Source organism: Canis aureus, chromosome 28 (assembly GCF_053574225.1).
Source record: "Canis aureus isolate CA01 chromosome 28, VMU_Caureus_v.1.0, whole genome shotgun sequence".
In the NCBI taxonomy this organism is placed as follows: domain Eukaryota; kingdom Metazoa; phylum Chordata; class Mammalia; order Carnivora; family Canidae; genus Canis; species Canis aureus.
This window is the reverse complement of record NC_135638.1, coordinates 40,583,825-40,598,295: the sequence shown is the minus strand read 5'-3', so window position 1 is coordinate 40,598,295 and position 14,471 is coordinate 40,583,825. Positions and strand designations below refer to the sequence as shown.

The 14,471-nt window shown below is 34.2% G+C and overlaps 1 protein-coding gene across 10 annotated transcripts; it reads left to right on the top strand.

The window, feature by feature from the left end:
* Positions 1-724: 724 nt before the first annotated feature.
* On the top strand, positions 725-6,192 carry PPDPFL (pancreatic progenitor cell differentiation and proliferation factor like). 10 transcript variants are annotated; one of them, XM_077876985.1, is made up of 5 exons: positions 725-1,219; positions 1,626-1,729; positions 3,408-3,479; positions 3,581-3,680; positions 5,983-6,192. In XM_077876985.1, the coding sequence occupies exons 2-5, from the start codon at positions 1,675-1,677 to the stop codon at positions 5,987-5,989; spliced, it is 234 nt and encodes a 77-aa protein (XP_077733111.1). In that variant the 5' UTR covers positions 725-1,219; positions 1,626-1,674; the 3' UTR covers positions 5,990-6,192. The 10 variants fall into 10 exon arrangements, 3 of the variants coding, with proteins under 3 accessions (XP_077733111.1, XP_077733109.1, XP_077733110.1); XM_077876984.1 differs by having other exon boundaries at positions 731-1,219; positions 5,151-6,192; XR_013367451.1 differs by adding an exon at positions 2,040-2,153 and having other exon boundaries at positions 3,408-6,192.
* The last annotated feature ends 8,279 nt before the right edge of the window (positions 6,193-14,471 follow it).

The window sequence follows — 14,471 nt, the reverse complement described above, 5'->3', positions numbered from 1 at the left end:
AGAAATAAACTAAAAAATATTTTTTAAATGTATATATTTGGAAAAAGAAAAGCACTTTTAAATCAAACATTCAAAAAATGTCATAATTGGAGTTAACAAAAATATTTTGAAATAAATGACAATAAGAATAACCCTAAAGTGAGTAAAAGGAAGAAGAATAAAAGCAAGACAGAAAATAATGAAATATAAAATCAAGAAACAGAAGAGTAGTTCTTTGACAGATCTAGTGTAATAGGGAAACCCCTAGCAAAACTAATCAAGACAAAAAGAAAAAGTGTAAGTAAACAGTACTTGCAACTTACAGGAGCCATAATCAGGTAGACTAGATGGTCAGAAAGAACCATGATGGCATACTAAAATCAATGTTTTGAACATAGATGACATGAATAATTTTGTGTTTTAAGCTGGTAAAACCAATAGCCACTAAATAAATTGAAACAATAAATTGAGAATCCTCCCACCCCCTCAATAAGGTGAGCCACAATTTGATTCATGACAAACTGCAGGAAATGGCAAACTGCTCACAGAAGGGATGTTACTAAAATGAGAATATAAATCGAGCTTTTGACTCAATAAGTAATATCGATACAATGTCATACAGTCACTAATTTCCCCTCATTACCCATGATTGCCATCTGTCTTTTATCATTCTCCCTGGAAATTCTGATTCACCGTCCATAAATTCCTGCAGCGCATGTCCTTTCCCACAGGACTTCCTAATTCACTGAGCTCCTCCTTGTGAGCTCTTCCTGTGGCTCTGCTTTGTATCACTGTGTCTGGGGCATGAGCAGTTCTGTGAGCTGGCCTGCAGTGACCCCTTCTCCCAAGGAGCCTAGCACGGTGCGTCCCCAGAGCGGGAGAACATAGAGAAGGCTGAGGGGGGATGCGTGGGCGTCACCCTCCACTCTGCACAAACCAGAGTCCAAGCTCTGACCTGACAGTCTGTCCCTGCTGCCGCAGCCCTGCTTGGCGTCTGGCCCAGGGAAGGGCAGACAGGCAGAGGCCTTCACCTCCCTCGGTGCTGTGCCCAAAGCTCAGGTTTCAGCCTTCTAAATATAAGGTGTGCTCAGGGGTCCCAAAGCAAGCCCACATTCACTGCAGAGTGCTCCTGGCCTGCCTGCTGTCCCTGCTGGGTCACGTCCACCCTTCGAGTGTGTGCTTTCTCAGGAAACCTTAGAACATGTTTATTTTAAAAGAACAGATTGGAGAAAACAAAAAGGTGAGTGACTATATCATGGCTGTGTTAACACTATTTTGACTGAACTTTAGATTTGTTTCAGATGGAACAAGTTGTGGGCATTGTCTGTACTTGGATAGTTTTATATACACACACACACACACACACATATACATACATATGTATATACACACACATATCCGTATATATTTGTACATATACATATAAGTATACATATATATGTTTTTTCTTGCTTTTCCAAACAAAAACCACATTAATTGCATTTTTTTATTTATTGTAGAATATTTGATCACAATTTTGTGTAAGCTTTTCATTTTTTTTTATCAGATATTTAATACATGGTAGACTATGTTGCTTTGCCAAAAAAAAAGGTATGGAAAAAAGAAAAGGACACTCCATGTGATTAACAGCATCTGTTTTGTGTCAGTGTTTCTAGATTGCTGTTCATAGTCGGGCGCTTGTTCACAGGGAAATCCATGGCATCAGTACCTTCCATTGGTTGCCTGCTAGCCAAAAATCAGTATTATCGAAGTAAGTTATAACATCACTGGAGGATATTCCTAGAGAATGTGATTTGAGGTGATGTTGGTGGGATATTATTGACATACCTATCATGTCCTGGTCAGAGCTTAAGGGAGGAAAGTTGACAGTTGTAACAGTGAAGAAAATAGGACTAGAGATCATTCAGACCTCTCTGAATCAATATTGTCAGGGCTCATCTCTTTGTTTTAAGTATGCCATATTATATCATATTAATGAAACCATCAACACTTGTAAATAAGTGAAAATAATCTTATATTTCATAATTATGTTTTAATTTCATGTATCTTGCATTTAATAGGATATATTAAAAGCTGACAATTTTACATGAAGAAAAGACTGTTTCTTAGAAAAGAAAGGATGATATGACTGCTTCAAGGATTATTTCATTTCCATTTTCTGCTATGGATAATAGGTCAGCTTCTATTTGGCCGGTTTTATTTTTATTTATTTATCCACTTCTGAGTATTCATAGCTGAATAGAAAATTACTGATTCTTAAGGAAAATTTGGAAATTTCATAGAATGAAACAATCATTTCAGAAACAAATTATCGTTTATTGAAAATATGCCCACATATAGAAAATTCTAATTTCAGGGATTGTTTGTAGGTAAAAGTTGGACGTGTCTATTAACTTATTATTTTTATAAAATTGTTAAACTATTTGCATTTACTTAGTGTTATATCCATAGAAGTTATTTTTATATTTAGATCATTTAAAAGACTTATAGGTTTAAAATATACGTATGATAAAACAAATAAAATTTTTATTATTTAAATTCCTTTCCTTCTAAACTTGTAGCTTTTGTAGAACATTTAAATATATGCACATGTAATATTTCTAATGTAGTACAATAAAATTTATTCTTGATTTTGTACTTACTAAGATTTTGAATTTGGTGACATTTATATTTTAAGTTCTACATCTATCTATGGAGAGAGAGAGAAAGAATCATCCACCATGAAAAGAAATATATCTTTTTAATAGAAAATGTAAGAGTGTGCTAGGTGACCATTGCTCTTCCAAGTATCTCTCTCCCAGGCATGGTCTAGTGGTCAGTAAGGCCTGCAGAAATCAGCAAGAACTTTCCTGCCATAAAACATGAAGAAATCCTCGGAAATTAGGAAGAGAAAAATAAAAGGGGATAACTACCTCAACTACCTCTTAGAGAAAACAAAGGACTCTGAGATAATGCAGCAAAAACAGAAGACAGCCAATGAGAAGAAGTCTATGCAGACAAGAGAAAAAAGATGACTATTTGGAATACCTGGGTGCTACTGCCAACTAGGTGTATCATAAGCAGCGTCTGCCTTCGGCTCAGGGTGTGATCCCAGGTCTGGGGACTGAGTCCCGCATTGGGCTCCCTGTGGGGAGCCTGCTTCTCCCTCTATGTCTCTGCCTCTCTCTCTGTGTCTTTCATGAATAAATAAATAACATCTTTAAAAAAAACTATCTTAAACTTAAAAAAAGTAACATGGAATATGCCTTTTTCCAGAAGACTTTTTAATTGACAGTTTAATCCATTTTTTGATTCATGAAGTCATGATCCAGGAGTAAATAATTTCAAACCATGCTACTTTGCCACTTGGAAGTTTATGCATAAATAATATGTCTGTGTTTGTTTGCCAATTATTTATTTGTTTATTGATTATCATTTGTTTCCTTCAGAGACCAGTATATCTTCAGTTAGCTCTTTAACAGATTCTGTTAATGTCATACCTGATGACAAATCCCAACAAGGTATTTGGTTTATTTCTTATCAGCATCACTCTTAATATTTTCTTTGTTTCTAGTCTTCCAAATGTGTTTGAGAAGAGAGTAATATGACTTTTATTTGATAGGGTTACTAAATGTGGCAGAATCTAGCTGGTGGTTTAAATCCTTTTTCCATTCTGAACCTGTGCCTTCAGATGTAAGAAGAAAAGATCTGTCTGCTAGTGGGTATGTTTTAGTTTTTCTCTGATAAAGATATTTAAAAAAAAAAAAGATATTTCCTTACCAGAATGAAACAATATAGGTAGCAATTACTATGTTAACCATTAGGGATAAAAAATAGTTATTTCTTGATGGTGATGAAGGCTTTAATATAAAGCATACTTAAGGGATTGAGATGGAGAAGATATTTGCTCACCTGTTTTGTTAATCATCAGTCAATTTGTGAACACTTTTTCTAATTCTGCCACTGAAGAGAAACTGAAAAGTCACATGACAATTTTTGTCATTGTTTAGTGATAAAACAGACTGAGAGTCAGAGGCAAGGTTCTAAATTTGTTTTTATGGTACTTTCAGGAAACAAAAATATCTACTCTAATAAAAGGAAACATGAAATAGTTGGCTCCAGAACAGGGAAGGAAAAGAAAAAAAAAAAGAACTTGGACAATCTTATGGTGTGAAAGAGAAAGAAAGAAAGAAATGCTCAAAAAGTGAGGAGATATGTCAAAATGACATACGACCCAGTTGGCCAAATCTGGGACAATTTCAGCAACAAAATAATGATAGTAACAGATAATTGCCCATTGGAGCAAATAAAATCTGTTAATCATTATTGATATAAATAAGTAAATGAACAAACAAATGAGAGAGAAGGGAAAGCTCTTTATTGTAGTACTCTAATTAATAAATGTAGAAGGAATTAATAAATGTAGATGGAAAAAGAGAATTACTACTTGACATATATTACAGTAATGATTGTTTCAGGCAAGGATTATCATTGGGTGCTAAAATAAATGGGGACAAGTATGAGAAATGAGTTCTTCTCAGAGTGTCTCCCCCCAAATACTTATTCATTACAAGGGAAAATAGTGATTTTCCAATGGACAAAACTATCAGATACCACCTTAACAAAAACAAACAGAAAACAATTATTTAGTCCCTGTCCTGGACAACTTATTTCAGTTCCACTGCTGACTTTGACTGGCTTCTATATGGTGCCAATTACTACACAGAAGATTGAACTGGTGGGTTTGCATACAAGTGTTTCTACATATTTTGAATCCTAACACACTGAATAGTACAGTTGTTATTCTAATGGTTTCTAAAATACTTATTTTAGTTTTTTAGACACTACTAATGACCAAATGTAATACAAAGAGTAAATAATAATGGATTTCATAGATCCTAATAAAACATAAGGGCTTTTATGAATTTTTTACATATAATAAATTTGAAATAGAATTAATAAATATTGATATTTTCAAAAATCAAAGAGAAAAAATCAAAGTGGAGTTAATTGTTGAAAACATGTATCCTATATGCTATCAAGTATATTAATTTGAATTATCTAGGTAACTGTTTCACTCATTTTTCCACTTTACTCTGACTATAAAGACAACTTACCTTATAGCTAAGTATTTCTCCGCTATCTGTGTATGGAAATTCAATGAATATTGTTGTAATGACTATTTTATACAGTGTTAATAGCTGACTCTGATAATCAAGAGGATTCCACCTGCCGAGGTGCTATATTTGTGAACCACACCTTTCAGTACTAAGCTATTCCAGATGACTTTTCTTCATTATAAGAAGACAGAAACCTGCTGGAGATCCTATTTATGAGATAGTATCTCTGCAGCCACCCATACAGCAAAAGATTAGGCATTTTCCTCATTATACAGACTATTGCTGTGAGTGGTATCAGCAACGTGGAGAATATTGGAAAAGTATGCCTTTGAAAACATGTACCTTTTTAAAGTAATAAGTCTTCAAATGTAATGATTTGTATGAAGTAGCTTTTTCCCTATCCACATTATTTTTCAAAAACTTTTCAAAAGTCTTTATATTTTCAAAAAAATTTAGACTCTCTAAATGTCTGTTGAATAATTTATTATGCCTTAGAAAGGAAAAATTGATGCCTAACAATGGTTTAAAGGGAATTGAATTCAGAAATGTAGACAACAGTGGCAAAAATTGTATTTTTAATCATGAACATTGGAAATATAAAACACCCCCATAAACATATTGCTTGTTAAAAATATATTGCTGTACGTGCAATTAATTTGTTATTGTGTACACTTTACAATGCATGATTTTAAATAATATTTAACAATGTGGAATGATCTATATATGGTGTGATTTTAGTTGTGTTATATATATATGTTTATAATAATAGATTGAGAAGAAATATTTCAAAATGGCAACAGTAACTATTTCTGGAGATGGAATTATAGGTGATTTTAATTTTCTTCTTTATATTTTTTCTGTATCTTTTCAAATTTTCTAATATGATGTTTTTGTGTATAATTAGAGAATAATAAACATTATGACAAAAAGAGCAGCCCCGGTGGCTCAGCGGTTTAGAGCTGCCTTCAGCCCAAGGCCTGATCTTGGAGACGCGGGATCGATTCCCACATCGGGCTCCCTACCTGGAGCCTGCTTCTCTCTCTGCCTGTGTCTCTACCTCTCTCTGTGTGTGTCTCTCATGAATAAATAAATAAAATCTTTTTTAAAAAAAGAAGCACTGGACACATTTTGTGAATGTGAATATTTCCTACCTTGGCTAGAATATTCCCTACTTTCCTCAATACGGGGTAGATAATATTAAATGACTTTCAGTTAAAACTTTTCTGTATACTACTAGCAAATATTTTTCAATGTAAGATGTGAGGCATTAGAAATTAGGGATGGTGAATTCTCGCAGATCAATGTCACTAGTCTTATGTGACTATTGTTGCATTAAACATCCAGGATAGCACACACAGTTGTTAGTAAGACTGTATTCTAACCCAACTGCATAACCATAAGAAAATATTAGGAATGACCATTTGCAATGATGAGCACAACTGACTATTTACTACTGTTTCCAAATGAGACATACATATTTGTGTTTCTCTAACACTTGGCTGTCAATGAAGGGACTCATATATCATGTTGGCCCACTCAATAGCACATCATTATTTCATGTTACTACTTTTCTGGTGGTTGCTTGCATTTATATTTTTTTATAATTTATAGAGGCTGATTAAATTTTTGGACTATCATTTGGCTTCAGTATAAAGATTAAATTAGTGATAGAACACTCATTTTTTTTTCTAAAGTAAGAAAAAAATGACAAAACAAATATGGTAAGTTGTGAGACTTTAAGATTATAAACAAATTCCTTTTTTCTTAGCCACTAGGTATATGTGTAAACATATTGCTTGTTTAGGTTATTTGATGAATTTTCCCAAATAGGTTATCAAGTTGATATTCACTTTGTTTACTCAGAAAGATAGCATTTATTAAATTACATCATTTGCCTATGTATTTGTATATTTTTAATGTGTCAAAAATACTGGTTTTATAGTAGTTTAGTGTTACTGTTGCAAAAAGTTATTATTTTTTAAAGTACTTGGATTTTACATGAGATTTTTAGTCAAATATATTAGAGTGGCTAGTATACAATACAGATGTGAGAATAGATGGACGGATGGAGGGATGGTTGGAAGATTAGAAAGATGATAGATAGATAGATAGATAGATAGATAGATAGATAGATAGATAGATGATAGATAGGGATTCTGAAAAAAATATGTAAGGAATCTTTCAGAAAAGTAATAGTAAAGTGAATTTTTTAAAGATTGAAAGGATTCCTGTGTGCTATCTCAGAGTTTGTATAGAATGAGGATGATATAAGTAAAGAGAACAAAATGCCTTCCAGATAAATTCTAGTTAATTGCTTTTAACATAATTTTCCTACAGTTTAGTTTGGGGCTGTGTTTAAAAAGTACTTCACACATAGATAGTAGCATAAGTATGTTATTTTAGTTCAAACATCCCCTACCTGTCTTTGTTGCCTACTGGTTAGATGATAAATAGTGGAGGCTGAATGTATCACAGGAGTGTCATAACTCCATATGACTTGAGATGTGCTATAGTTATTCTAATTTGAAATTATGAAATATTATTTGACTTGGTTGGATGTCTGTATTAAATGCAACTAGGTTTTTAATATTTCTGCTCAAGTTCTATGAAATTATATGTTAAGGTTCCGATGATTTTTTGACGTATGATTTTGATAGCAGGTTCCAAGTTATTAACCCACATTTTTTACAGATAAAATAACCACAACCAGTTCATCAATTCTCACTAGAGTTAAAGTCCTCTAGCTTGATTTTAGGACTACTTGGTGCTTCATACATTATGCAGAAGTTTGGGTTGTAGGAAATAAAATTCAGGAATACCATTTGCCTATTAAAAAGTAATGATGGAAAATAATTAAGTTGAATAGAGTAACTAAACTTCTCACTCATAGAAATTCAAAAAATGTAGTCATAATTTATCCATCCTCCCAATGCCATCCTCCAAATGAACATGCCAAAGCCCAGCTCATGGTCAAATAGCTCACAATATTTCCTTGTTGCTTCTTCTTTCTCAGAGAATGGCAACCCATTCATCCGTTCAAACAAGTTCATTATCCATGATAATTATAACCAAGCCAACACCGAGTCCTTCTGATTTTATTCTTTTTATTTTTTGCATCCACCTACTTATTTTCTTTCCCACCAGCACTTACCTGAGCCCAGGCTTTTATCATTTCTCCTGAGAAAAATGGCCATGGCATCCTAAGTGGTCTACCTGCACCCTTTTTTAGATCTCTCCAATTGAGTGTCCTCTACAGATCAATCACAATCATCTTAACAAAACATGATCTGATTATACTCTCCTGTGAACACACATCCTCCATACACTAGCACATGCACAATATTCAATAGTTCCATCATGCTCAGATTATAGTCACGATTCATACAAATCCCCACATATTCTAGCCCTTGCAGATCTCCATAATCTATTCTTGTATATCACTATCCAAAGCTTCCAGTGTTCCAGCTATGTCAGCTCTCCTTCAGTTTCTCATATGTGTCAGCTTCTTTCCTGCCACATAGTCTTTCCACAGTCTGTTCCCTCAGCTTGTACTGTCTTCACTTAATTAACATCTACTCATCTTTAAAATCTTGGCTCAAAAGTCTCTTCCTCAGAGAAAACTTCTTCGATCTACTTAATAAATTAAATTTTTCATTATAGGCTCTCATAGCTCCTATTTATCTCCTTTCTAGCTCTTATCACACTTATAATTTTACATTTGTTTAAGTATTAGTTTTCTCTGCTGCACTATAGTATGCTTTTCCAACTGCAGCATAAACTACACGAGGGCAAGGATTATGTCTGCTCTACTCAACATTTTATACCCAGCTTCTGACATATCAACAAATATTTGTCAAAAGAATGACAATGGTTCTTTAGCTGGAGCTGGCCCCTCTCTCAAGAAGTGTTAAGCTTTGGCAAAGAAGGGTAAACACTAAATCAACAAAGACAACCTTTTCCAACAGCGGTGAGCACTGTAAAGGAAATGATGTACTTTTGTTGGAGAGTGATGGAGGTGGGACAGAGGTGAGGGAGGGCTTCTTTAATTGGTATACTTAAGGAAAGCCTTACTAAAAAGTGGATTTGGGACTGAATCCTAAAAAGGGGAAGCAGCCAGTTTTGTGAAAAGCACTCTAGGCAGAAAAAATAGGCAGTACAATTTACCACACTCTATGTGGTATATCTAGTTTCCTGTTGCACTATTTTCAAGAGAAGAATTTGATATATTCTATATAGGGGTCAGATTATCTGCTGTGTTTCTTTCCAACTAAAATGGGGATGAGAGATGGTCTGGTCAGTTTTGGGGCTGTGTACTTTTTTCTTAAAGTCGCTCAGGGTGACCTACGAATTGTCCAAAATCACACCGCATAGCAGCATGCATGTAAAGTTGCTGGACATCTCCCACAGCTCTTGTGAATGCCTGGAGTTCTGTAGGGCACAGCCACATGAGCATCTCCTGTCTCTGATATAATTTTCTGAATACCAGGTCAGTTTTATTGCATCATTTCTACCCTACTTCTTACACCAAATGGATAAACAAATGGCTATTATTTTAAAGATTCTTTATGAGTTTCACTTAAAAAATCTTATAACTATTTCATAAAAACAAAACAAAAACTAGTGAAAGAGAGTGCTGCATAGTTACTCTCCTTCCTCAATAGTTTAGAAGGAATGCATTTCAGCTTGGGTGTCTAAAAAATGTTCTCCCATTTCAGTGTAAGTATCTGGCTTCCAAAAAGCAGAGAGGGAGAAAAGTATGTGATTCTAATACTGTGCTTCAAACAAATTTCATTCAACATTTTAGTACATTTTAATTAAATTCATTCTAACCAAGTATGTATTGCAGCTATTCGGGAAAAATGACTTGTATTTTTTTGTTATAGCTTTATATAAATTGGTCAGATATAAAGGTTTTGCTTTATCATTTTTAACTAGATAGATTGAAATTTATTTGGGTCCAGGTTGTAAACCCAAAATATGTTAAATCTTTTGCATTATAGTAATTATTTGGTTAACGGCCAGCTGGAATGTGAGCTTCATAAATGTTTTATCTTTTTATCATTCCTAGCAGAGTTTTTCTAATCAATGAATGAACAGTTAATGGAAATAAGATTTATATGTTAAATGACTACAAACATTAGAATTTTGAAATTCCTTTGTAAGGAAGAATGACCAACATTTTATTTTCAGATAAACTACCTTTGAAAATATTTATACAGTCTTAAAAAGCTCTAAAGAGAGCTATCTTCAAATTTCAAGATGAATTTTACCATGAAGAGAGAAGACAGACAAAGCTCATAAACTGATTCATGTTGCTTTTTCTTAATCATCTTAGATGGATTTCACATATCCATTTATTTCCTGTTACTGCTATTACTGCTTAATATTCTGGAAGGACACAATTTTATTCTTTCTATTGTGCAGAAAGCATCCTTTTAGCTTCCTCCCATCTGGCTGACATTCTCTGAGGTCCCTAAGATAGAAGTACATTTGAGTGTGCTTGATGGCAAATATAGGAGCTCAATCTGCTCAGCATCCTGGACTCCAGAAGCAGGGTCCCAAACTGAAAGCAAAGCAGGCTTCATTCAAAGCAGCAGAGTAGGATTGAAACAGAAATTTGGGGTAATGTGGAGGTTAATTAATTTTTCTTACACATATCTTAAACAGTGTAACCAATCTGTAACTGACCAATTAATTCCAATTGAACCGACAAATATTTTCCTTTTGAAAACTACCTTTTAACACTATTCCATAGTCCTTGTTCTTTCAAAATTCCAGAAAATATTAAATTTCAAGAAAAATCTCTCTCCAGCTAATTATTGTAATTCATTATTTACAGTGCTTAGGTGAAGCACTTTGTGTTTCCTCTAATGGCAATAGTAACTTCTCTAGTGCTAAGTAATGAAAATGACAGATACAGGGAGAATGGTTGGAGGTGCATTATAATAGTGCGACCTCTGTGACAGCCTTGATTGTTGCCTAGAGAAGATACTTGTTTTAGCAAAGCTGAAGCCCTGCAATTCTGAAAACTCAGTGTTCTTAGGATCTTGGGATCTCCACATGGTTCTTAGGTTCTCCAGATGAATCTCCAGATGGATCTCCAGAAATCCTAAATCAATGGTCCTGAGCTGAGGCTTAGAAATCTCATTCTTTAATAAGGGCTCCTGGTAAATTGTATATGATATCTAGAGTAATTCTTAATTCTTTATTACACCGGCAAAAGCTGCAACTGTCCTTCTCCCCAAACTCGGGAAATAAGCCTATGGTTTGCTACGGTTGCAATTTTAGATATGAAAAGGTCAATTGGCCTGAGAGAGTATGTGCGTAATTCTTGAACCAAAATAATTTGATATAAAGAAGTAATTTCAAGTGACAAGGCGTTGGAGGTGAACATGCATAATCAATCAGCTTCAAAGATTGAAGAAAGAGCTGGAATTTGGAAGGATTTTCTACTTTTATAGATAGTTTTCTTCTGCATCCTCAAAGGTTAATGACAGAAATATGTTAATTTTTGTGCTCTTTCTTAATTTTTATTTTTTTCAATAACTGCTATTTTTTATTACATGCACTTCTTGCAATTCTTGTTTTTCAATTCTTAAGTCACTTATTGCCTCTGTTAGAGATAAGTACAATCCAAAAGAATGATAATTTTTCTTTATCTGCGCACTTCTGTCACATAAAATGCCTATTGTACTTATCATCTTAATTTTTTTCTGTGATTCTGTGATAGTACTATGGCTGTCAAAATACATATAGAAAACTGGCTTATAAAATCACTTAATTTTCAAAAATCGCAGGACATGGACATGAATTCTATCATTGTAGATTAAGAAGATTACACACAATGGAGATGTGTGTTGACTTTGCTAAACACATTCCAGTGGAAATATTTGTTTTATTTATTCAATAGTTATTTACTGTCTGTTCACCACATGACAGGTACTCAACTAGACTTCAGTCTTCCAAATTTTTATTTCACATGAGTTCAGAACATTCTATCTATGACTCTCGCACAGACTGGAAATCACACTCGTTCTCCTGCAGAGCTGAGGGAATGAGTCCCTAAATGCCTGCTAATGAAGTTTCTGGATTGTGGAATGGTAGAGGGAAGAATAAGTAGTATGTTGAAGTTAAAAATAACCACTAAGGCTTTAAACTTTAAGAAAGTAGACAACAGTGATATTTAAAGTAGCTTTAAAGGAGGAAAAAATGAAAAATACACTTACAAGTTTTATTATTGAATTTGTTTTTATTACTTTTTTTTGCACAAGGATTTATATGATGTATTTTAAATTTTAATAATGATCTTCTTTTAAAAACTAATTGTTTTGCATTCTTCCCAAAAGTATAATTCCTAAAATATACCATGCTCACCCAAAGGTTCCTAAAAATGGAATAAACTTTTACAGAAATTACAGGAAATTAATATTTAAAGCATTTACTTTTTATGTTGGAAAGTGTTCATACAAAGTTTTAAAATTTCTAGGTTAGTAAGCAACCAATAACTTATTTCCATCTCTGTAATTTTGTCATTGAGAGAATTATAGATAAATGGAATCATATAGTATATATGCAATATAAACTTTTGAGATTGGGTGTTATTTTTTCACTCATCATTATTGATTTGAGATTCATCTAAGTTGCTGCATGTGTCAATAGCTCATTTCTTTTATTGATGAAGCTTAAAACCTCAGCTACAAATCTATCAGTTTGTCTAACCATTCACTCACTGAAGGGCACCTTTCCAGGTAGCGGTATTAAAAATAAACCTGCAAAAAAACATTGGTGTACATATTTTTGTGTGTGTGAGCATGACTTTTCATTTCTTGAGAGTAAGTGCTCAAGTGAAATTGCTGGGTCATATGGTAGTTATTTGGTTTTATGAGAAATTAAAAATCTGTTTTCCAGACTGGCTATACCATTTTACATTTCCACAGGTAATACATGAGTGATTCAGTTTTTATATCCTCTCCAAAATTTAACATTATTACGCTTATGTTATTTTAGTTGTTTTGATAGGTGTGTGGTACTAGTTTTTGCTTTAATTATCAATCATCATTTAGAAAACTCAAGAGAAGGAAAGCCTATTGAATCCTCCTTTTCCTTTCAAATAAGCCAAATCTAGACCTTTTGTTATAGTCCAACAGATTCTTGAGACTATATCCATTTTTTTCATCTATTTTCTCTCTGTTGTTCATGAAGGATAGTTTCTATTGTTCTATGTTCAAGTTTACTGATGCTTTCCTCTGTCCCCCTCATCCTACTGCTGAACTCACATCTGAGCTTTTAATTTTGCTTATTGTAACTTCTAGTTCTAAAATTTTCATTTGATACTACTTTATATCTTCTATCTTTGTTGAGAGTATGTTTTTTAAAAACTTGTTTGAAGCATGGTGTAAATTGCTCACTGAAGCATTTTTATAATGACTGCTTAGAAATCCTTGTCAGATAATTTCAACATCTGCTTCATCTCAGTGTTGACATTTGTTGACTTTTTAAAATTTTCTCATTCAGTTTAGGATTTTTCTGGTTCTTGGTATTACAAGTGATTTTTGATCAAACCCTGGGCATTTTGAGTATTACATTATGAAATACTGGTTCTTATTTAGATTTTTTTTTTTTTTTTTTAGCAGACTCCTCTAACACCATTACAAGAGGTGGTGATGGAGTGCTTCTTCATCACTGCCAGGTGTATGTGGGAATCCAGGCTGTCTACTAGACTTTTTTGACACATGGGAGGAGAGGAGCTCCCTGTTACTGCACAGTGGGCCCACAGCCCTGATTCACCATCTGGCCTCAACTGGCAGCACCCAGTGGGGAGCAAGAGAGCCCCCTTGATACTGTTGATTAATGTTGGAAGTATGGGCCCCCTCATGACCTTCACTGACAAGAGTGAGGAGATTTATCAAAAGCTGGTAGGGATGACAGTCTATGGGGAAGTCATTGATGGGACGTGACTGCTGGTTGACCTATGAGCTGGACCCTGGGCAATTTGGACACCCCTTACCCTTCCACCATCCTTGTAATTTGCATTCTACTTGCCTTTCCACCCCAGAAACTGCCCGAAGGACACAGCCCTGAGACAATGATGTAGTATGGAGGCTATCTGAACAGTATACCTCACTAAGCCCAGTTAAGGTCGTATAAACTTTAAAGGGTTGGACAGCTGGGGCAGGCATCCACTCATCGAAGTAAGTCAATCGGAGAAGGACAAACATTATATGTTCTCATTAATTTGGGGAATATAAATAATAGTTAAAGGGAATATAAGGGAAGGAAGAAGAAATGGTTAGGAAATATCAGAAAGGGAGACAGAACATAAAGACTCCTAACTCTGGGAAATGAACTAGGGGTGGTGGAAGGGGAGGAGGGCGGGGGGGTAGGGGTGAATGG